This window comes from Thunnus maccoyii, chromosome 8 (assembly GCF_910596095.1).
Source record: "Thunnus maccoyii chromosome 8, fThuMac1.1, whole genome shotgun sequence".
Classification (NCBI taxonomy): Eukaryota; Metazoa; Chordata; class Actinopteri; order Scombriformes; family Scombridae; genus Thunnus; species Thunnus maccoyii.
Window position 1 is genome coordinate 13,100,488 of NC_056540.1, and position 22,662 is coordinate 13,123,149.

Sequence of the window (22,662 nt, forward strand, 5' to 3'; positions counted from 1 at the left end):
ACCTCAGGCTTAAAACCTCATTCCCCTTTCACAGCGATGTGTCAACAGTGAGTTTTTTTTTATGAATTATGAATTATATTTGCTTATTTATAAAAAAGTCAGGGACTATATCAATACATCTGTACAGAACTGTATTCTACTGGTCAATATTTACCTGACAGCAGAGGCACAGTCCTGGAAAACATAATGCCATCCTACTTCACCCCACACACTTATTACCATATCTCTGGAAAGATGCTTCAAACATGAACTGAACAATTATTATACTGCAATTGAAAGTTATTTTGTTATCCAAACATTCAACTGGTGTGGAAAAGGACATTAGCAGAGTTTTAGACATAAATTCATGATATAAGGAGTGTAATTTAGTTGACTACTACATGCAATTTCAAGTCCTGTGAAACCAAGGCATTGAAATTAGATTAATATATCTGAATTATATACTGTATGTAACTAATAGTTAAGACTAACTTCCACAACCTATAATGTTTCCTGTTCTAATCATTTAAAAAAAACTAACATGAATTTAAATATTATTTTTGAATAGTTCTGTGAGCTGGTCTTGAATTACTTTTAACTGCTGATAAACAGATATCAATACATACAGATGTCAGTGTCCATTTGACATACAATAACACATTTAAACTTTATTAACAGAGTTCACAGTGACAAAACCAAATCAAACATATAAAAAGAACGTAACTGTACATTTATGGCACACATATGCCAGTACCTTAATAAGCTGATCTCCAATATATATACACACACACACACAAGATACCAGAGACACACCCTCATCTAGATGAACATGAAGTTGCTGATTGGGCTCAGTTTTTCCAGTCACAGCAGTTTTCCCATTTTCAAACACAGACATTACATGAAAAACAGAAAGGTGGATTCATTTTAAATCAACACAGCTGCCCACTAATGTAAGACGACTTCACTGAGGTATTTAAGAGTTTTTAACAGGTTTCCTGTGGTTTTGTGTTTTAGTCCATTTCTGCCGCAGATCTCAACTTTGACTGAGTTTAGTCTTGGAGGCAAAGTCGGCACTAAGTTTACGCATTACTTCTGCATGGCTTTGTCCTGACAGCTCTTGTCGTACAGTCCCGTAATTCTCTTTGACAAAGTTGGCAAAAGGTGTGGGAGCACGCGGCTTGGAAGGTGTCAGTAGGACAAGTTGACCTGTGCAGAGGGCGCACACGAACCTCTGCGTGTCCAGCGACTTGGAATGACGGCCAATCCTGTGGAGAATCATGATAAAAGGAATATTACAGATTGGAAGTTTAGACAAAAAAAATTGTTAATGCAAGAAGTTTTAAGATTGAATTAATCTGAATTCAGCAAGACGTACGTATTCTGGCAGCGGGTGCACTGGTACTGGAATTTGTACTTGATGTCATAGCTGTGACAGCGAGTGACCATGGGCAGCTCAGGATGCACCAGCGTGGCCTTGCGAGCATACAGCTTCCAGAAGGTCCCGTGTCCATCCCTTACACCGTTAATGAGCCATGTTGCAGCATGACACATCTCATGAATCAGTGTGTCCCTGAGACGATCTAAGAGGGTGGGACAACGAGAATCTCTATGTGATGATAATGATTCAATCAAATATAAACAAACATCAAAGTTTACTGTGCATGAAGGATGACATTCCAAATTCATGGACTTTCACAGAGACACAGTTTATGACTTTAAAAAGGATTACCTGCAGAATCACAAACTTTCTCTGACAGTTCAATGCGAGCGTAGCGGCTCCCTCCACCTCGCTCCTGCCCACTGATGCAGTGGCCGGCCGTTTTCCGCAACTTCTTATTCCAAGTCACTGACATATCGACGGGGAGCTAGAAAAGAAAACAAATGATATGTTACCGAAGCAATTGAATGATTTGTAATATTTATACATTCATAATCAGATGACATTTTCTAAAGGATGTAAATGGAACAAAGAACAAAACTGCTGTTTATTACCTTACTATCAAACACACTGGTATTGAACAGCTGGTAGAGTTTGCTGGTGAGGTCTTCCTTGTTCTGCCGAAAACTGCGGCCATAGCTGGTGCCAGGGTTTGAGAGGGACTGCAAGAAGCAACCTGGGGTTTTACACAACGCTAACCTAGAAGGGAAAGAACAGGGTTAACTAGAGACAAGTGTCTGCATATGAAAGATAGCGAGCGGCTGAAGGCACATTATACAATAAACATTTAAACTGTTGAAGCATTTCGACAGCATTCTCATCTTATCACTGAAAAGCTGGTTAACACATGTACCTGCTGCTGGGGCCGTGTCTAGGCTCTGTCTGACTGACGGGCTTCAAGATAGTGGGTTTCCCTGGAGTTTTAAAAAGCTTGGAGGTTTCCCCAAATGATTTAGAGCTGGGTGTTGTTAGCCCCTTAGCAGGAGGAACTAACACAGGAGGATCCTTACTGCATTCTGGATTAAAGAACAAAAACAAGAGAGCCTCATAACTAGACTAAAAATAAAAGCGAGACTGATTCAAGATGATTATCAAGATTAAGCAGTTACCTTTGATGTTCTTAGGTGAGAATGAAGTGCTTGGGAGCTTGTTTTTCTTTTTCAGTCTGTCCAGTAGGGATGTGAACTCCTCTTCAGAACTGGCTGAGTCATCCAGCTTAGGAGGAGCTGACAGAGTACGTTTGGGAGAGGCCAGTAATGTTTTAGTTTTGTGAGGAGGCAGAGCAAAGGGAGAAGGAACCGGAGGCAGAAACAGTGATGGTGAACTGTCCTCTGGGTCACACAGTGCATCGTTATTCTTGTGAGACTTTGGCAGGGACTTAGGCTTTGAGTGACGAGTCCTCCATGTGCTCTTGACCGCAATATTATCATCTTCTTCCTCACTGTCACTAACAAAGACCGGAGAGTTCCACTCAGACAACGGTCTCCTCGATGGACGCTGGGCTGCTGGAGTATTGCTCTTCTTGGGAACTGCAGAAAACGAAGAGGAGAAAAAAAAGTCTGTGTTATAAATGTAGTTCTATGATGCTTTTCGTGTAATGATCAAGGCATGCAAGTACTGATTAGCTCACTCAGGGTTACCTTTAGTCGATGATTTTGTCTCAATAAAGTCATCGCCTGATAAGTAGTCATCCACTATGAAGTTTTTGAGGCTTTATGATAAACACACATAAAACAGATATTTTTCAAAACAAACTTCCCAGACAGTAATAATGCCTTCAGATGAAAAAAATACATCAGAAACTCACCTGTCTTCACTCCCACTCTCTGATATTTTCCTAGGCTTGGTGTTAGGGGTTTTCACTCGTTGCAGAACTTAAACATGCAAAAAGAGTCTTATTGTAATCCACATTATATACTGATAGAATATGATTCATTCATCGTCAGTGGTTGTACTCACAGCACCCAAAGGAAAATGGCAACTTACATTTCTCAAAACTGCCTTCATCGTCCGAGCTCACCACAACTACATTTGAGCTAAAAGAAGAACAAAACTGGTTTTACATGTTAAACTGCAATAACCAATAATTTGATGAGGAAAAGCAGAAGCAAAAATGAAACCATAAAAAACACAGAAAACACTGATGCTGCTTCACAAAAAACATATTACAGTGTGCTCCATACCTGTTTTTCTTTGCAGCACTGCTTGGTTTCTGTGAGGTAGGTTTAGCTTTTGGAGTAGCCCTTCCCGCAAGTACTAAAGAAACATAAAGGGTACAATGCACAAAACAGTGTTTATGCAACCTGAGTCACATTATTAAGTTTGTACTTTCAAAAGGAGTTAATAGTCATCTTACTCACATTGGTCAAAGTCATCATCACTTGACTCGATCAAAGCCTTATTTCTGTACTCGTTGCCCCCTGAGTACTGGTTCTCCTTCTCTAGGTCATCTTCACTCTCAGAGAGGAGAAGCTGGACAGGCGAGGCTGATTGATCACTTGTGGCACCATGACGAGACTTGCCAATCACAGCTTTCAGCTAGAAACAATTGTAACATAGCGTCTCTTTAACTTAATATGTCATATACTTCCACAAATATGCTCAAATTTTTTTTAAAAAAGTGCCTCTGCACTCGTCTTTCTCTCAGTAATGTTAACCCAAAGACACATATCTTAGTTTACGAGTTATTATAATGATAAGAGAGCACGCATTACTTTCTAAATGAAATAAGTTATGCAAACCTTCTTTTCTGCTGTGTCCAGTCCTCCATCATCCATCCATCCCATCTTTTTAGCAACTCTTTCAAATAATTTGCAGGTGTCATCATTCATAGTTTCCTCTGCTCTGTGAAGACATTTAACATTTAAAGTACAGCGCCAACGCCAGTCATATGATTTATAAACTGTAAACTAACTACTAATTGACTATAAAATCACAAAGTAAGGCTATCTGATGGTTAAAGTTACTTCTTTTTAGTTAATACAATACAAAATCTATTAACAAGAACAAGCCAGATATCGTAAGTTAGCTAGCGTCTCAAACCTTAGCGTTACCGTTAGCAACATGCTAGCTAACATTACGTTCAGACCCAAGCTCACTTTTTGAAAGTGGTTCAGTGTCTCAGTTCACGTGTATTATATAAACTCCCCAATTAAGAATAAATTGCATCAACAAAATTACTTGATCTATGGCAGCCAAACGCGCTTCTGTTGTGTAAAATCAAATGGACAGACGGAACAGACGCCAAATTCAAATCTAGTGAGCGGAAGTTGTCACGAGGACAATCGACCAATCACAGCGGGTCTCCAGTGAACCCGTGACGTTTTGTTCACGCCCACCACCACATGGACAGATTCTACAAATGAAGCACGTAGTAAATGGAGTAATAGACTTACCTGAATATCTCTATTAAATCATACTCTATAGGTCTACTCCACCACATTTCAAAAGGAAGTAATGTACTTTCTTTCCCCTCATATTGATTTTTCAGATATTGTTACTTTGCATATCTATTATTTAATAAACATGACCACTTGATATCATATGTTACATGTTGATAAAATTACCCAATGAATCTATTTCTCAACCAGCTGCGATAAAATTCTACCTTTTTTATATCACTTAATTTTATTTATTTCTTTTACATTTTTCTGTAAGGTACTTCGGTCATCTTGCTGTTTTTTAATGTGCTCTATAAATAAATTTGACTTGAATTACCTAAAGGGTCTTTTCCATATAATGACAACTTGAAATATTGACACTTGAGTACATCTTGCATTCATCATTTAAGTAAAATTGTGAATGTATGACTTTAACTTGTAACAGCACATCTTTGCATGTTTGGTAGGCCTTAATTTACCCCAGTTACATAAAAGATCTGAATATGTTGTCTTTTTGATGTCACCAACATGTTTTGAGATGAGGACAAACAGTACCTGCTGTAGGCCAATGTGGAGAAGATAATGTACCTGGCAGCTCACTGGTGACTCATGGGTTCAAGGGAATGAAATATTTGCATTGCTCCCAGGAACTCAATACACTAAAAAAGGGCAAAAATTTACTATTCAAAAACACCCTAACATCTGTCTGCTAGCTTCTAAAACAAGGCTGACGGTTTTCACTTTTACCAACACCTGGGCCAGGACAGTGTAAGACAGTACAATATTTTTGCCATCTCTTTATTTTTTATTTTATTCAGAGCCTTACGGCATCATTGACAGCATACAGTTAACAGACAATACAAAAACAAAAACTGCTTAGAAAATACTTACCTAGGCCGTTCCTTGTTTGAGTGATTAAAAAACAAGATCAATTTGTGAACAGCTCTTATAGCTAAACTGAAATTTAGGCCCTTTCCAATGACTTGAAGCTCCTTTGTCCAGCTTTGTCCAGTCATCTTTACAAGCATAGTGCGACATCAAACAGGACAACAGCTAGTGAACATATTCCATAATTGACAGCAAAATTAATCAAAGTTGGCATTTGGTGAGGGGAAGAAGTCTTCACCTAGACTGTATTCCTCAAAACTTGCACATCTACTCATTGCAGTCATTTAATAACAACTTAAGACAAACTAAAGAGCAGTCTTTTGTAAATCTATGTTTTACAATTGCATGTTAAAGCTGATGAAACTTAGATTAGTTACAATTTTCATGGTGCAACATTGTCCTTTTAAAACACACAACACCCTTAATCCATTTATAAATAGATCAACAAGTAATGACGGCTGGGCATTCTCCCCACAAGCTGCAATTAGTCCTGTATGTACACAGACAGGAGACCAAAAAAAAAAAAAAATTCCACTGATCCAAGTACTGAAGGGAGTAGCGGGGCATTCACAATCTTCTCATGCTTACCAAATATACTGTGGTTTAGGACAAGAGTCTCAGACAAAGTGCCTTAAGGCCTCAGGCTCTATCTGGCTCAGGAAACACAGATGTGTGATGCAACGACGAATGCGATGGACAAAATGTGATGGACAAATGTGTACATCTGAAGGCTCCTTTGCAAATAAGAGTTCCGTTAATAGTAAATGAGAGGGGTTGAGACAATCATTCAGGGGAGAGGGCTGGAGTGGACCATTCAAGCTAGGATGCTGAAAATGTTTGTTTTTTTTTTAAAAAAAAGATGGATGGTGGGGAGGACTGCACATGGTTGGGGATGTATGGGGGAAGAAAGTCAGCGTGCTTCCAGTTCAGGCATTCTCACTGGTCTCTACTGTCTGGAATTTGACCAGGTGTTCTGGCTTATTGCCGTTGCTATGGTGCTCCCACATCTGCAGATAGAGCCTCTCCAGCTCTATCGTGTACTGCTTGGTGTTGAAAAGAGGGCTGCAAATTCGCTGCTTCCACACGCGCGCTCTAACCATCTTCAGGCTGCGGGAGATAGATATAAAGTGGTCAGAGTTCAGCAAACAGAAAACACAAAGCTTTTCAAAAAAGTTAGAGAAAATTTCCACTTACTATTCCATGTCAGAGCCTAGTTTGACTGCTATGTCCTCATAGTCCTGGCGACTGTGGGCTATTAACTCAGGACAGCCCAGACAGTTGAGCTGTGAGGCAGCCACACGGGAGGCAAGTGTCTCACCTTCACAAAGAGTTTACAGAATTAAGAAGCAGCTTTAACTTGTTTTACAGATGCTAGTTATTGTCTCCTAAGAAAGACTAATTATGTTTTCAACTATTTTTAGTTCATTAAGTCGTCCACTTCTCTTAATATTGTAGTTAAAATGATTGAAAATTGTATTCACTAAGTAACCAAACTGTAATAACATGAGAAAACATTCTGTCCCTTAAAACCCTGATGCCTCACCTGGCATGGTGACCATAGGTGTTCCAGCCCAGAGAACATCCATGCCTGTGGTGTGACCATTGCACAGAGGGGTGTCTAGGCACACATCAGCCAGCTGGCCCCTTCTCACATGCTCCTCCTTGGGGGCCACAGGAGAGAAGATGATGCGAGAGCCAGGGAGACCCATGTTCTGAGCATACTGCTGGATGTTGGGCTCGCCCACAGCGGGGAATCGAAGAAGCCATAACACGCTGTTGGGCACCCGTTTTAGGATCTGCAAGAAGAAAGAGTTCAAACGGATTTTTTTTTAAACACAAAAGAAATTGAATATTCATCTTTAAACGAAGAGCTGAGGGAACACTCGAAGCAGTTAACACCTATGTCTGTCAAACTTACGTTGGCCCACATCTGAAGGGTAGGGGGATCAATCTTGTAGAGCTGGTTGAAATTGCAGTAGACAATGGAGTCCTCTGGGAGACCATACTGGGAGCGGGTTGTCACAACAATTGTGCGTGGCACCTCCTCCCCAGTGGCAGCTTTGTTATTGATCTAAAATAAGGGACAAAAGAGTGTTGCTGAGAGGTAAAGTGGCCACGACACTTTCATCTACAGCATTTTTTTAGTGTTAACAGGCCTCAACTGTTGTGATAATGTGGTGCTTGTAAAGCAAAGATAGTAGCACTCATTTTACAGCCGATCCATAGTGCCACCTCGTCCCTCACCAACAGTTCTGTGCCTCCACCTTACTTTCATAAAACACACCATACCTGTAAGTGCACAGTCTCAGAGACTACAACCTCATCTGCTGAAAAGATCTGGAAAGGCATCGAGCAAAATTAAACTGCTGCTCTCGCCTTGTTCCTGCATTCGTAGATGTTTTGTACCCATGCTATATCTCCTAAGATTTGCATTTACACAGACGAGTGTGCGTACCTGTGTGGTGGCCAGGCCGTTGCTGACAGTGAAGCCATTGATTGTGACCTGGATTTGGCCTTGGTTGATCATGTTGATGATTGCTTCAGCCGCCGTGTTCATGGGGATAACTGGCATGGACAGAGCGCCATTTGTGTCCCCAGCAGCTTCCTGGTTGTTGTCGCACTTCATCTGGCCAAAGAGAACAGTTCCAACGTTAATGCTTGGATATGGTTAAAAGACAAATATTCAACAATATGCCATCTCGGCAAGAGACAGGCCAAGATTTTCTCATTGACATGACCCAAAACAGAAATAAAGTGATTCATTACGTTCTGTTATCACACTTAATGTCAATGGTATGACATTAATTGGCAAACAATACCATCTAGATATACTGTACACTATGGAATAAAATAACCACTTGGTTCATCAAGGCTGAGGAAACTTTCTTTACTCACCTTTATCACTTTGACATCTGGCAGACTGTCCAAGAAGGCCTTCAGATCAATGCCATTGAGAACAATGCGGTTGTCAAAGATGTGTCCATTAGACTTGAAATCAATCACTGCTTTTTTCTGAGGGTCAAAAAAGAGACATTAAACTTAACAAAACCCCACATTATACTGACACAATGATTACTTTTTTGCAACTTCACACTCCTCAAAAGACTCACAGAAACAAAATGATGGAAATATGAAGCTGGACAAACCTTGAGGTGAGGGAACATGTTGGCGTGGTCTCCAATGAAGAAAGTATTGGGCATGTAGGCAAGTTTCTCAGAATACTGCTCAGCTACTTCCAAAGGTGATGTCTCCTTGTCAGTGATGATGTAGTCCATGAAGGGTGCACCGCTCGTTCCTGGGTAACCTAGCCACATAGCCTGTTGAATAAGTAGAGACAAACAATTGAGGGTGCATTCTTTGATGCAAACTGTCCATCTCCAGGATACAGCTCTGCATCAATCAGAAAACATGTGTAAAGCTTACCTGAATAGGGGCAGGGCGGAGGGCAAACAGCTCATTTCGGGCTCCCTTGGTGTATCCATTCATGTTGACCAGAATGTGGATTCCATCCTGGTGAATGCGATCAGCTGCCTTGCCATTGCAAGGAATCTGGAGGAGGAGAAAGATATTAGTTTCAGTACAAATGGGTAGTGTTATATTACTACAGCAATCTTGTAGATATAACCAGTAAGTTAGAAATATATTTCCTTAAGATTAATAGACACTTAGTAAACGTGCAAACACTGATGACACAGTTACAGTTACCTGTGAGAGGTCTGTGAAATGGTGAGCCTCTGCTACCACTTTCACTCTGAAGTTGGTGCTATCATCAGGGCTGAGTGCGTAGCAGAACACCTTGAAGAAGAAAAAAAAGAAAGAAAAGCACGAACTTATGAGTTTCACTTGCATACACACAAACTATCAAATATTTCAATAAACTCCTTACACATGACTTCCTTGACCATGCTAGCTGGTCCAAGTTTGTAACTTTTAAAGTTCATTACAATAAGAGTCACCAACCTCAAACTTCTCAGGATTGTGCATTCCAGGAATGGACTGCATTAGGTGGGAAGTAGGGTGGTTGCCGAAGTCTGAGCTGACATAACCAACACGCAGACGCCCACCACTGGCCTTCAGATCTTTAGGATGTTCGAAAGCAGGTTTGTGCAGTGCATTGATCTGTGGAATAAGCAATGATATGAGAATAAAACTACTGTAGGACAGCCAATTCCAGATGGTACAAGTTACACTGGCTGTAGCAAGGTGGACTCATTCTGATTCTGAATAATAAAAAAAACTGCTACTAAGTCATCTCAAATCATGTCCAACCTTATACCATACCCTCAGCCCTGCAAGCCATCCATTCACCACCACCGGTCACCTCTTTTGTCACACAATAAAATATATCTAGTATATCTCACCCATCCCTTACCTACCCCATATCCCTGCAGACAGCCATTGCATCACCAGCCAACTTCAACCCCTCCCCCACCACCCCCCCAAAAAATGAATCAAGGTTACTTGCTTTGATCAGTGCGTGTACCTTGTCCAGGCAAAGGTTTCCATGGCGTTCAGCAATGGCCTTGCGGAAGCCGTGTGAGAGTGGATACAGCATACTGTGGTGTGGGTGCACTGAAGGCAAGCGGTTCTTGTCCAGCTGGTCAGCCACAATGCTCACAAGCTTCTTCATCCGCTCATCATAATCTGTCCAGTCACACACAATCTAAAAGAGTAGTAGAAATAAAAGTAGTAAGAAAATGTGCTTCTATTTCAACAGGAACAAAAAATAAGTAACTACTGCACATATAGTAAATATTTGACAAATATATTAAACATAAGAACCTGTAAGCAATGTGCCAAGTTGCAGTACGCATCGGGGAAGTCCGGCTTGAGTTTCAAGGCTGTGCGGTAAGATGCAATAGCCTCTGGGATGTTTCCAGAATCCTAATAGTAAAGAGAAACATTAGAATACAAGATTAAAATGCTTTAAGTTGCAAAAATGCATTGTTAATTTCTGTTTTATTACAAGACACAAAACATGAGACATATTAAACACATTTGCATTACAATGATAATTCTGGTCATTTTTAACCCCGGCCTTATTGTCTAAGTTTTTGATATCATGATTCTGTTAAAAACTTTATCACAATGCAGAACCTTGCAGTTTACCAACAGCATGGCTCTGCATGCAACTCCACTAAATCAAAACACATCCTTTGAAGACAACATTGCAATGATCCCGTCTATATCTAAAGTCCACTATCTTGCCTGAAACATGAGTAATATGAAATCCAGTATATATAATTTTAACTTGCATGAAACTTTTCTTAAGTTTGCCATTATTGATCAATTCCAATTGTTTATAGATATGTAAAACTACAGTTTGGTGGAGCACACAGAGCTACAAGCAATCTGGACACAGGTGCAACCCTATGCAGTGACAAACTTCTAAGCTCCATCAATTCAAGTGCAAAAAACAATAAAATAGTGCCCAAGGCAAAAGGAAGAATTATCCCTACCTTGTGGATAGAGGCCAAATTGCTGTGAGCATCAGCAAAGGCAGGGTTGATCTGGATGGCACGGGTGTAGCATTGGAGCGCTCCCTGTACATCTTGCATTTCCTTCAGTGTATTACCCATATTTGAGTAGGCATCCGCAAATGTGGGACTGATTCTAAAATCAAAACAGAAAAAAAATTGTGTTAACACCTGCATAACAACATTATGTCCTGTAATAAGTCTGTATAGTTTCATCAGTTGATTAAGGATCGATTTACCTAAGAAAAGACAGAGTGATAAAAAACAAACACAGGGGTGTACTACGAAGCAAGATTAGTGGGTTAGTGAGGTATGTTGAGCATAAAGCCAGGGTTTTCCAATGTCACGAAGTTGACTCTCTTTTAACCAGGCTACATCACCATGGTAACTTTTACTGCAAACTTAACCTGGTCCGGAGCAGGTTATGTTCCGAGTTTCGGCCTAAATCGGCAATAAAAAGCACCGTCCTTTCACTAACTACCTGATTTGATATGTCACATTATAAATTTGTAATGGTGCAAGAGGTTAGGGTTACTTGAGATGGGATTTTGTTACAATATATCAAATTGTATTTCAAATAAAAAACAAAAAAACAAAAAACAAACAAACAAAAAAAAACTAATGAAGAAATCCTTTGAACAAAAAAAGATGAATCTATTGATATTTATCACAGATAATATTCAATCTATAATATTAATTTCACTTTGATTTGGCCAGAATCTAAAGTGATTTCCACTTATCCTTCATTACGGGACAGAGTCAGACCTGAATGCACTTCTTGAGTATAAAGTTTAAATCTGCTGCATCAAGTTTAAAGTTTAAGAGCTTTTGATGTGGGAGGCACAGAGAGTGCATTGAGTGGTCAAATAAGTATATAAACTATTTACAAAATTAATAAATTAATGATATTGTTTTTTAATGAACGAGTTTACATCAGCAATTTTCTGCCAGCAATCCTCTCTCGCCTTATTTGCACCGACAGTGTTGCTTTTTGCTGTGATAATGTATTTCTATTCTTCATAGCTCTCCGTTATAATGATCTGTTCCTCCTGACTGAAGTAAGCGGCACACGATCTGTCCATTTTGTGCGGAAAAGGAGTCAAACGACATGCCAAACGCCCCCTTGTACAAACCTGATGGCCTCCTTATAGTGCATGAGGGCCTCCTGGAGTTTTCCCTGCTGCTGCAGGACACTGGCCAGGTTTGAATGAGCTGCTGCAAATTCTGGGAAAACCTGATGAAAAACGCAAAAAAGCAATCGTGTGAGGAATCACAGCCACCACGAAAGTATAAATCTTACCTGATAGGAAAACATAAATACAAAACAGTCAACTCTGTGCTCACCTCTAGGGCTTTTCTATAGAGCTGAACGGCCTCCTCAATGTTGCCCTGCTCACGCTTGATATTGGCCAAGTTGTTGAGGGAGTCTGCATGGGTTGGACACAGACGCAAGGCTGTGTTGTAGCACTCTTCTGCTTCGGATACCTGGGAAATATATTGGCATATTAAAACTTAAATTCAGTAAATTTTAAATAGACTCAAAAAGGACCTAAAGATGTAGATATGCAAGATAGCCTTGACAGGAAACACACATGAAGTACTGCCTTACATTGCCTTTCTCTTTCAGGGCATTTGCCAAATTGCAGTAGGCATCAGGGAAGTGGGGCTGCAATTCAATAGCACGGCGGTAGGTGTCAATAGCCAGGTCAATGAGGCCCTGCTCGTAGTAGACACAGGCCAGGTTTCCATGAACAACCGCATGGTTGGGACTGAGACTCAGGGCTCTCAGGTATCCAGCCACAGCTCTGGAAACATAAGATACAAGTCATGCTCAAGATCAAACTTTTGTTAAAATTTAAAACAATAGTTCACACCTTTTTTAATACCAACTCATACTGGGGCATTAATACAGTGAACACAATAATTATTAACAACTTCAGAGCTGTTAGAGCATACAGTGTTATGACTTAAATGTTGAAAATAAATCCAGTGCTTCAGCAGTTGAGTTACAGCCTTGACACGATCAACACAGACAGGGAGGTAATCCGAGTCACAGTGTTCTTGACTCATTATAAACTGCACACAGGGTGTGGTAGGGTTGTACTTTACAAGACAAAGATTAGACATTAATGTATAAAAGAGTATCGTACTACCATGTCATGATTTTGACTAACCTGTCAAAGATGCGGGCTTCCTTCAAAACATTTCCTAAATTGATATATGCATCAAGGAAATTTGGGTCCAGAGTCACAGCCTAAAAATAGAAACAAAGCTTAAAAAAAATGCAAGACAACACAAACTACTCCAAGACACAAAGATGTAGGACTACAGAATCTTAAAATAATTATGTAATTACCTTTTCAAAATGGTGTATGGCCAGCCATATCTCTCCCTGGGCATTGAACACACAGCCCAGGTTGCTCCAAGCCACAGCAAAGTTGGGCTGAGTCTCAATGGCTTTCAGGTAGCAAGCCTTCAGTGGGTTTATAATGAAAAACCACAGGAAAGGAGAATAGGTAGAAAAAAGGGAGAGGTATAGTATGTAGAGGGGAGGACAAGGGATTGTAAAGTAAAAAAACAAATAGAAGATTGAGAATAAAAGTAAGAAAAACAAAAAGGGCAGAGAAAGCAAAATTAGTGACTATTCTCCATGATGGCAAAAAGTGAGTCTACAGCATGGGCTCGCCTGCGCACAAGTCTGCCGCGCTAAGCTGCATTGCTTTTTCCTACGCTGCGCAGATCCAACCAACACCCACACGTAGGCCCTCATCTTGCAGTTATGACCACATTTTCACCAAAAAAAGAGTGGTACCCCTTACCCAGTACAGTTAACTACCCCTTCTGGTAATACCAACACTGATCAATTATAACCCAAAGTACTGAATGTAATGATTAGATCTAAAATTTACATTGATATGCATGAATCCTCTATATTCTATGTGGGAATGATATCTCACAACCTGGGATGCTGGACACTTCGTGCAGGTGATGGTCCCTGTAATGCATGCGCAACAATTCCATGCGGGCGCGCGGGTGTGTGTCTATCGCCACCATCACCACCACAATGCACCATAGAAAGCTGCGCGACCTTGCTCGTGGCAGAGGTCAGTATTTTGCTGCTGCGCTCGCTGAATGGCCAAGTGAAACAGCTGCAGACCAACATCCCCTGGCAGAACACCTGCAACACCAGACTGGCACACACTCAGTACCTAGTTTCTCAGAACAAAAAGGGTGGGGTTTGTGGGGAATTGAGTGACCACAGCAACCAGTGGCTACACTGTGATGTGAAGACATTTGAAAGTAAAGCATTTGTCATGGAATAAGACAAAGTACTTGACAAATATGCCAAATTTAAAAGCCAATTATGTCTGAGATTTGGGGGCATTTGGGAGCTAGGCTGGTTCAGAGTGGGGAGAGGTCCGCAACCAACAGGCCAAAGGGAGTGGGGGGTAGGGATCGCATGCTTGCGCGTTCCGCCTTTTTGGTTGCTTGGAGGGTATCGCTGCGCAGCCCCTGCGCTACTGCAGACTCACAGCGCACTATCTGCATCATCATCAGAACGCTGCAACTCCAAATAAAGAAGGAAAAAACAAAACAAAACAGGAAAAATAACCAACATGTGAGAGTTAGAGGGTTCTTACTTGTTTTTCACGATTATTGCTTCCAAATCCAAGTTTCTTTTTACTTAATAAAGAGCTGGGTAATTAGTATAGCATATTTTAAGAAATGCTTACTATAATTTCTTTTGTTACTTTTTTCTTTTGCTCTTCAAAGAAATTATTGCTCAAGCATGAAGTGAGGTGGTTTTTCTTTTGTTGGCAGTTACAAACCCGTTACCATATTTTTGGACTTTGTCAGAGTGATGGCCGCAGCTGGCTGGAAGAAGAGGAGAGGACTGAGGCTGCCCTAGTGTTCCTTTCCGCCAGGCACCTACGCAGGAATAGTGTCACCCACCTGAAACCTTCTAAATAACAATATCAGTCGTGGAAAAACCAAAAGAGACAAAATCAGAAAACAAGATCGTTAGTAAGTTTTCAAACAATACATTCTTCTTTAAATATCGAAATAAAACAGGTTCTTCCAAAACACATCAAACATAAAAAACAGACTATTCTTAGTTTTCATTCATGCAATGAATGTTTCATTTCAAAGAAAACAAAAATAATGCTTTGAGGGTAGCTGGGAGGGAAGAAAGGCTTTGATATGTACAGTTTATCTGTAAAATAGAGTCCATCAATTCAATTTTCAAAAGAAACTACGGGAGGGCAGTTACTGGCTTGATCTTGCCCAAATGAACTGATCCCATTTCTTTGGGAATAATAGTACATATTTGAAGGAAAAGGGAAGAAGTATTAATCATTGTTTTCTTTTATTCTTTTATCATTTCCATGAAATATTTAAATACTTTGATTTTCTTTATCCTGGCCTGCTTTCTTGAATCCTGGCCAATGGGGTGGGGAGAAAAGTCTGTGGTTTAATTATTTGTATCTAGAAGCCTCCACAGTTCTGAAATAAAGAAGTCATCGCTGTTGCTGCGCGTGCTTCTGTCTTTCTAACCCAGCATCTGACGCAGGCGGTGGAGTACAGATTGTGAGCTGTCTGCCTGATGACACTTGGACCATTTTAAGTCACTTGAAATTTAGCCTTCTTAAACCCACATTGTTTAACACTGGGTATCAGATAAGATAACCAGCAAGGTAAAAAATTTGCATCGTCAGCCAAAGTAACAAAAGAAGTAAAGGTTGTGTGCATGAAGCACAGTTGAGGTGTGCTTGAGCACTGATTGGGAATAACTGAAAGGTCAGGAAGACAGCTCTTGGCGCGCACACTCCATCGATCCTAAGCAAGCGCGCGGGGGGTGGAGCGACAGAGCTGGGGAGCTTGTCACTCCCTGATGCTCCTCCCCACTCCTTATCCCCCCTCTAGCACGAAATAAGATGGCCTGTAACCAGTGGGACAACTCCACATCTCCAGATTTTACCCACACCAGATAGCCCCCCTTAATATACATACAAGTCTTAAAGTGACAGCTTAACACTTTGGGGAAAAAAAAGCAACTGGCAAATGTACTGACAGCAAAGACCAAAAGCTTGTCATTACATACTTTAAAATACTGGAGTATAGTGGTTAGGTTAGAAACCATCTTATCTTTTGCACTGCAAAGATAAACTAGCTTCTCATCAGTTCATATATTCTTCAAAGACCGAGCCAGCATTTTCCCTCCAAAATCAACTATATGAAAATGCATATGTCAAGACAAATGACAATATAGATTTCAATTTTAAAACTCCAGCCTTTCTTCCTGAAAGAGGAGGGGAGGGGGCTGACCTCTGGTAAAAGGTCGGGGTAAAGCAAAGGACATTTGGACTTAGAGTCATATAAAGTGGGGATAAAACATACATACATATATATGTATATATAGATATATATAAGAAACTGTCTAAAAAGTAATCAACAGAAAGTCGTTTTTTTACTATAATTTAAAAAAAATTAAGATACAGAAAAGTTGGTGGCCTCAAACAGGTCTTGACTCATTTCAGTTCATTACTTCCAAAGGCTTTTGATAAGTTAGGGGTGTGAAGCTCACTGCAACTGAGATATGAGATAAAAACTGTTTTTTTTTACTACTTGTCCTTCACTTGGCTGAAGGGGTTGAAGGGAAAGGGCTCCGTGTGGCTTAAAAATGTCAAAAGGGAGAAAAGGAACATCTATGGTCTTTGTGGGGGACACTAAAAACAAAAAAATATGGACAAGAAATAAAATAAAATTATATAAAAAAAAAAAAAAAAAAAAAAAAAAAAATAAAAACACCACATCTATGCAAATGCCATCCCACTGTGACGTACCTTAGCCTCCTCCAATCGGCCAAGTGCTTTAAGCAAGTTGCCCAAGTCACTACGCACACAATAAAGATCCTAGGGAAAAAGAAAAACAATGACAACTTTTTCATTATCCTGCAACAGTAAACTGCAGACCAATGTGATGACTCCGTATGAGCCTACAGAGCTCACTGATTTCAACATAATGGCATGCAACTTACAGGGTTGTACTGTAACGCAGACACATAAGCCTGCACTGCTCCCTCCATATCCCCTGCGGCCACCAAAGCTGCTGCCAAGTTGATGTATCCATCAATAAAATCTGGTTTCAGTCTCAGAGCATGGCGATAATGCTCTATGGCTTCCTGCAGTTGCCCTCGCTCCTTGTACACATTCCCCAGGTTGGAGTAGGCCTCAGCCAACATCGGGTTCTGTTTGATGGCCAAGGTACTGAAGTGAGCAGACCTGTAGGGTCAGAGATGGTATAGATTGGTCACAATCCAGTGTTGGATTAAAGTGTTGCGTAGAGGTACAAAGGGCGAAAAGCTTTTTAAGGAACAGTGTGTAGGATTTAGTGGCATCTAGCAGTGAGGTTGCAGGTGGCATCCAACTGAATACCCCTCCCCTCCCCCTCCCCCTCCAAGCGTGTAAGAGAACCTTTTGTGGCGCAAAACTCGCCAAAATTTGCAAATGGCCAGTGTTTGGTTTGACCATTCTGGGCTACTGTAGAAACATGGCGGTGTAACATGGCAGCCTCTGTGGAATCCCTTTAGATATAAAAGGCTCATTCTAAGGTAAGGAAAACAAAAACAATTCTTATTTTAAAGTGACTATACATTAATTTAAACATACTTAAAAATATTATATTCAATTTCTGCCAATAAAGCACCCTTAATCTTAGACACTGGTCCTTTAAAAGTGTTTAACACAACCAAAGACTTAAAAAGACGTGGGCAAATATACAAACAACACATTAAGATGAATGTCCTTAAAATGTTGGAAACATTAATTCATAACACATATTTCACCAGCTCCCAAATCTACTGAATCCATCCACTGAGTGTTTATTTAGCAAACTAAACAAATGATCATGCTGGCAGTATACTCCAAATTAAGCTGTAATTGCACAGACAAAGTGTTGCATCTATGATGCTGGTTTTGACTGTCATCATGACTCATTACAATTTATCAAGTAATAATTTGAAAGTATACTGCTGGCATTGGGCACACTGAAAGAGAAATGATCAAACATTTAAACCACCAACTTGCAAGACCCGAAACCTTCACCATGGCACCTGTAAAGCAAGATTACAGCCACCACCGAAACTGTGTTAGAATCATGAGGGAACAGAGCAAGATTTGACTGAGCAGCAGGATTTCCAGAGGACAGTTCAGTTGTTGCATTTGACTACCCAGAGCAGCTGTGTGCACTGAAAGTCACAGAAGACCCATTATTCTCTGCAACTCCATGTCACATACACAGTGCGCATTGAGTCAGCCCCCCCACACCTCACCTGTCGAGTCTTCGGCACTGGAAGTGGATGGAGGACAGGAGCAGCAGCACGCCTGTGTTATCAGGCTCTTGCCGCCATAGCTGCATGCAGTGGCGCTCTGCTGCCTCAAAGTCCCCTGACTGATACTCCCGGTGCGCCAGCTCAGCCAACCCTTGGAAGGAAAGCATACGTTTTGTCGGTTCTGGAGCACCAACACAGCCCAAGGAGGGAGGGGGGGGGGAAACAACATGTTAGAGGTGATGGAAGAAAATAAGGCAGACAAATGAAAACAAAAAAAATAAATGAAATAAAAAGATGAGGCCACTGCTTTCAATGACAAATCATGGCTAATGATTTGAACTCAACAGAAAACAAGGCAATTGCCAAAAATAAAAGATATCAAGTATTGCAATGATATCAAATGCCAGAAAATCTTTAATTACACAACTACTTAAGTCATGTAACTCAAAGACGGTAATCTTTGGGGATTTTAAATTTTAATTTTAATTCACTATTTGATCAAAAATCAAATCACTTCTCTGTTAAATAAAGCTAATGACAGCTCTATCTTTTGAAGTGTTATTTAATTATAATATAATATAGTTTTTCAAAATGTTCCCTCATTGTGGAGTTGCGTTATTCACATTACCGCAGGAGACTTCCAGCAATGTTTAAAATGAATGCAGTTACCCCTTGAAATACAAGAAACTGCATACTGCCACACAAATGAAGCACACTTTATGCTTCATTTGTAAATTTTTCAGAGTGAGAATTATTTCAGCTGAGCCAAGTAAGAATAAAGGCCTTAATTAAAGATCAGGCTCATTAAATTGATTAAAGTTTTCCTTCTTGACTGCACTGTGCACTCACCACAAACTTTGCAGGGTTGCAATGTGTGATCATGGCTCACAATTTAATTCTTTCTGTCCATCAGTAAAACCTCTTTAGTGAACACTGTTTTACATAAGAAGTAAACCAGGGTTTCCAGTTGCAAGTAGCAAAAAGCAATACAAAATGTGGGTGGGTGGGGGGGGGTACATGCATGAGATGACACAAAAACAAATACTGGAAGGGGGTGATACACTGGTAGAAATTCAGAAGTTCTTCATATTTTAAAAGCCTGACAGTACAGCTGTCAACTCATGTTTGGTGGATGGGTAGAGCATGTGTTCACATCTAACATCTGGCTTAATACCACACAGCCTTAAAACTGCAAATATCTAAGGCTGCAATTAATCATTTTAATTCATTTTGTATCGGTTTATCATTAGCTATGTTTCTCTTGTACAGAATGTGTCTGGTTACATTTCTAAGCTTGTTGTGTTGTCGTTAAACTTATCATCATCTTTCAGGGTTATCAGTGAGGCTTAACTGTCCCGGTCACCCACTTCATAAGGAGTTTGACCTTCCTCCAGGCTGCCGCTATAGGATGCTCAAACAAACAACAAAAAACCATGGCACTTAAGACTCTCTCTTACTCCTGTGGCCATTGAAAGACTGAATCGCAATGTTATACAGAGAAACCTACACTTTATCCCACCAGGAACTGCATTGTGTTTGGCGCTGCTACACTCCTCCGCTTCTTATATACAGGATGAGAGTGGTTCTATTTTTAGCTACATCTGCAGCTGTCTATATTCATCTTTATATAGTTAATTTATTAAGCGTCTCTTACAGTTCATATCCCTGTTATCAATAGGCTCCGTGCCAGTACAAATGAAAACGTCCATTCCAGATGGACCTATAGTGTCACCTGAGGTCAGGGTTATTCAGGGTGTGGCATAAAAGAACATACAGCCACGGTTTAAGGGACATTTCAACTGGCATAGTGTGAACCCATACACACACACACACACACACACACACACACCTGCGCATTGATGCCATAACGTCAGCGCGCACAATAAGATCTCAATACAACCTGCTTAAATTCATCCTTGACAATTACGTCATTGGATTGCATGTGAAGGCGCTTTGTGGTTTTCATTACATAACGCGCCCACTCACGGTGCGAGAATTAAAAGTCAAGTGAAATGCAGATAATGACCCCAATCTGATCATCAATGATCACATTTCGGGTGAACTCGAGAGCACAGTAAGCAGGGAAAAAAAAAAGATCAGCCATTAACCTTGGAAATTTGCGCCAAGCAGTGATGTCTGCATGGCTGGTTTTATCACCAGGACGCTGCAGGGCCCTCGTTGTGTCAGTGGCCATAACAAACAGCAATTTATAGTCGTCATGAGAACCAAATATGGAAACGTTATTCCATTAGGAAAAAAAAAGAAGAGGTGCCTCTTTTTTTGATTTTATGTCAAACAAATGTGCGTCAAAACACTACTGCAATTTCACTAATGTCGTTCGGGCTGCATGTTGGTTAGCTAACTTAGCTAGCTACAACGCAACCCGTTTTGTTTTAGACACAACCCTTAAAAGACTACTTTACACGACTGTTAATAGTTCACACTGTAATTTATGTTCCTAACGTTAAACCTTGTTAGCCAAACCGACACTCGTAGCGTTAAACTACAGTTTCATCTCAAGCGCTAACGTTACTATCATGCTAATGTTACAATTAGCCAAAGACTGCCTCTTATTCGAGTGTAATAATATGACGAAAGCAGCAGAAGCTGAGCCCATATAACTGATGCCATCATGTCCAGATATATGACACCAAAGACTATTTCTGAAATCCCGGTTAAGTTGTTGTTGTTTTTTTTACTCATTTTATATGCTTTGACGTTACTTGCTAGCCCATCTAAGCTAACGCTGCAACACACGGGTCGTCTTCACAAGCTTCCTACGTTACTCGACATGTAGTTTAACAGGGGAAACTAACCTGTGCTGTCAGCCACATTTCCCACTGAGCTCGCCATCTCCTCGGTCTTCGTGTCTTGCACGGTGGTCGTCAATGTGTCTTCTGATGGATAACAGCTTCAGAGAAAATGTGCGACGAGCAGATAGTCGTCTTTGTCGGCTGCGGCCAGCAAACACGTTGCAAGCTCAATAGCTAACCTAAGTTACTCTTTGATCGTCCGTACCTTTCTTAGTGCACGGTGGTTAGTATATAGCTGGATAACAAATAACCACCTAATCTCGTTACAATATATAAATTTTGACTGACATTAAACGTGCTATTTTATGGCTCCTACTGGTTTATCTCGTCACAACAAAGCAGCTCTGAAACATAAAATGGCGAAATGGGTGGAACTCGTTTTTTGAGAGAAACTAGATCCACACCTCGCCATTTCGACGAAGCATAGGTGAACATGTAAATGAATGTTGTATTGCTTATAATGATAATGACAAAAATTGATATGATGCGGTCCTCAAATATTGTTTACTAACCATGCGTCAGAAGTTCAATATTCGAAAAAGTAAAACGATTACGATAATGCTGCGCGGATGAATACATTGGTGCAGTGAGACAGAGTGCAAATGATATCAGAACAGCATCAGCTCTTCTCATATACATGTGATCGTTCTTCCACTGCTGTACTGTACAGTCATGGTAGAAAAGAAACCTGTATATACTACAAATGGACACATTAAACTACTTGAACATGATAGCAGGTTACTCCCTATTTGACCTTGCACTTTGACAAGAGAGGTCCTAAACTTATGCAGAGAGTTAGCTTTGTTGTAGTTAATAATCCTGCTCTGGGGATAATTCCCTTGTCATAGAAACATCAAAAGCAAAGCAATGCAAGACTATTTTACCAGAAATAAATTATTTTGTTAAGGTGACGTGTAATTGTGTCTTTCTTTACCAAGCGCAATTAATTGATTAGAATATCATTCTGATCTGAACAGTCTATAAAGTGTAGGCTACAATGACTCACCTCTGTAGACTCCTCTGACAGGAAAGACCGACTCTTATTTTAGTTTATTACATTGTCCATTACATCTGTTGTATTTCATATTCATATTTTGATCATCTTTGGGGTACTGTCTGTATATGCTATTATCATATGTACATTCACCAGCCACTTCATCAGGTGCACCTGTGTAATCTAATATAATCCAATACAACAGCTCTGCCATAAATTTTACATTTATGAAGCTTATACATTTTCAGTTTTTGTTGACATTGTCAGAAAGCTGATAATTCTACTGTATGTTTATTACTGAGGTCGTAGTGGGTGGTGGTGGTGTACTGGAGTGCATTATATTGAATGGTGTTCCTAATA

The 22,662-nt window shown here is 40.3% G+C and overlaps 2 protein-coding genes across 8 annotated transcripts; both read right to left on the minus strand.

Moving 5' to 3' along the window:
* Positions 1 to 616: 616 nt before the first annotated feature.
* On the minus strand, positions 617 to 4,708 carry gcna (germ cell nuclear acidic peptidase). 3 transcript variants are annotated; one of them, XM_042418210.1, is made up of 13 exons: positions 4,598 to 4,708; positions 4,159 to 4,261; positions 3,778 to 3,955; positions 3,601 to 3,673; positions 3,404 to 3,453; positions 3,225 to 3,291; positions 3,058 to 3,128; positions 2,527 to 2,946; positions 2,271 to 2,433; positions 1,972 to 2,116; positions 1,709 to 1,844; positions 1,355 to 1,559; positions 617 to 1,244 (listed from the first exon to the last, which is right to left on the minus strand). In XM_042418210.1, exons 2-13 carry the CDS (start codon positions 4,246 to 4,248, stop codon positions 1,013 to 1,015), a joined length of 1,830 nt encoding a protein of 609 aa, XP_042274144.1. In that variant the 5' UTR covers positions 4,249 to 4,261; positions 4,598 to 4,708; the 3' UTR covers positions 617 to 1,012. The 3 variants fall into 3 exon arrangements, with proteins under 3 accessions (XP_042274144.1, XP_042274145.1, XP_042274143.1); XM_042418211.1 differs by having other exon boundaries at positions 4,516 to 4,607; XM_042418209.1 differs by lacking the exon at positions 4,598 to 4,708 and adding an exon at positions 4,460 to 4,497.
* Positions 4,709 to 5,579: 871 nt separating this feature from the next.
* Positions 5,580 to 21,674, minus strand: LOC121901427 (UDP-N-acetylglucosamine--peptide N-acetylglucosaminyltransferase 110 kDa subunit). 5 transcript variants are annotated; one of them, XM_042418206.1, is made up of 22 exons: positions 21,312 to 21,674; positions 18,496 to 18,646; positions 17,203 to 17,446; positions 17,009 to 17,077; positions 13,519 to 13,635; positions 13,337 to 13,416; positions 12,772 to 12,967; positions 12,507 to 12,647; positions 12,296 to 12,396; positions 11,145 to 11,298; positions 10,468 to 10,569; positions 10,169 to 10,348; positions 9,646 to 9,804; positions 9,391 to 9,480; positions 9,109 to 9,234; positions 8,832 to 9,002; positions 8,581 to 8,697; positions 8,141 to 8,311; positions 7,604 to 7,756; positions 7,229 to 7,481; positions 6,880 to 7,003; positions 5,580 to 6,792 (listed from the first exon to the last, which is right to left on the minus strand). In XM_042418206.1, exons 1-22 carry the CDS (start codon positions 21,346 to 21,348, stop codon positions 6,612 to 6,614), a joined length of 3,117 nt encoding a protein of 1,038 aa, XP_042274140.1. In that variant the 5' UTR covers positions 21,349 to 21,674; the 3' UTR covers positions 5,580 to 6,611. The 5 variants fall into 5 exon arrangements, with proteins under 5 accessions (XP_042274140.1, XP_042274139.1, XP_042274138.1 ...); XM_042418205.1 differs by having other exon boundaries at positions 10,151 to 10,348; XM_042418204.1 differs by having other exon boundaries at positions 18,496 to 18,676.
* Between the last annotated feature and the right edge of the window lie 988 nt (positions 21,675 to 22,662).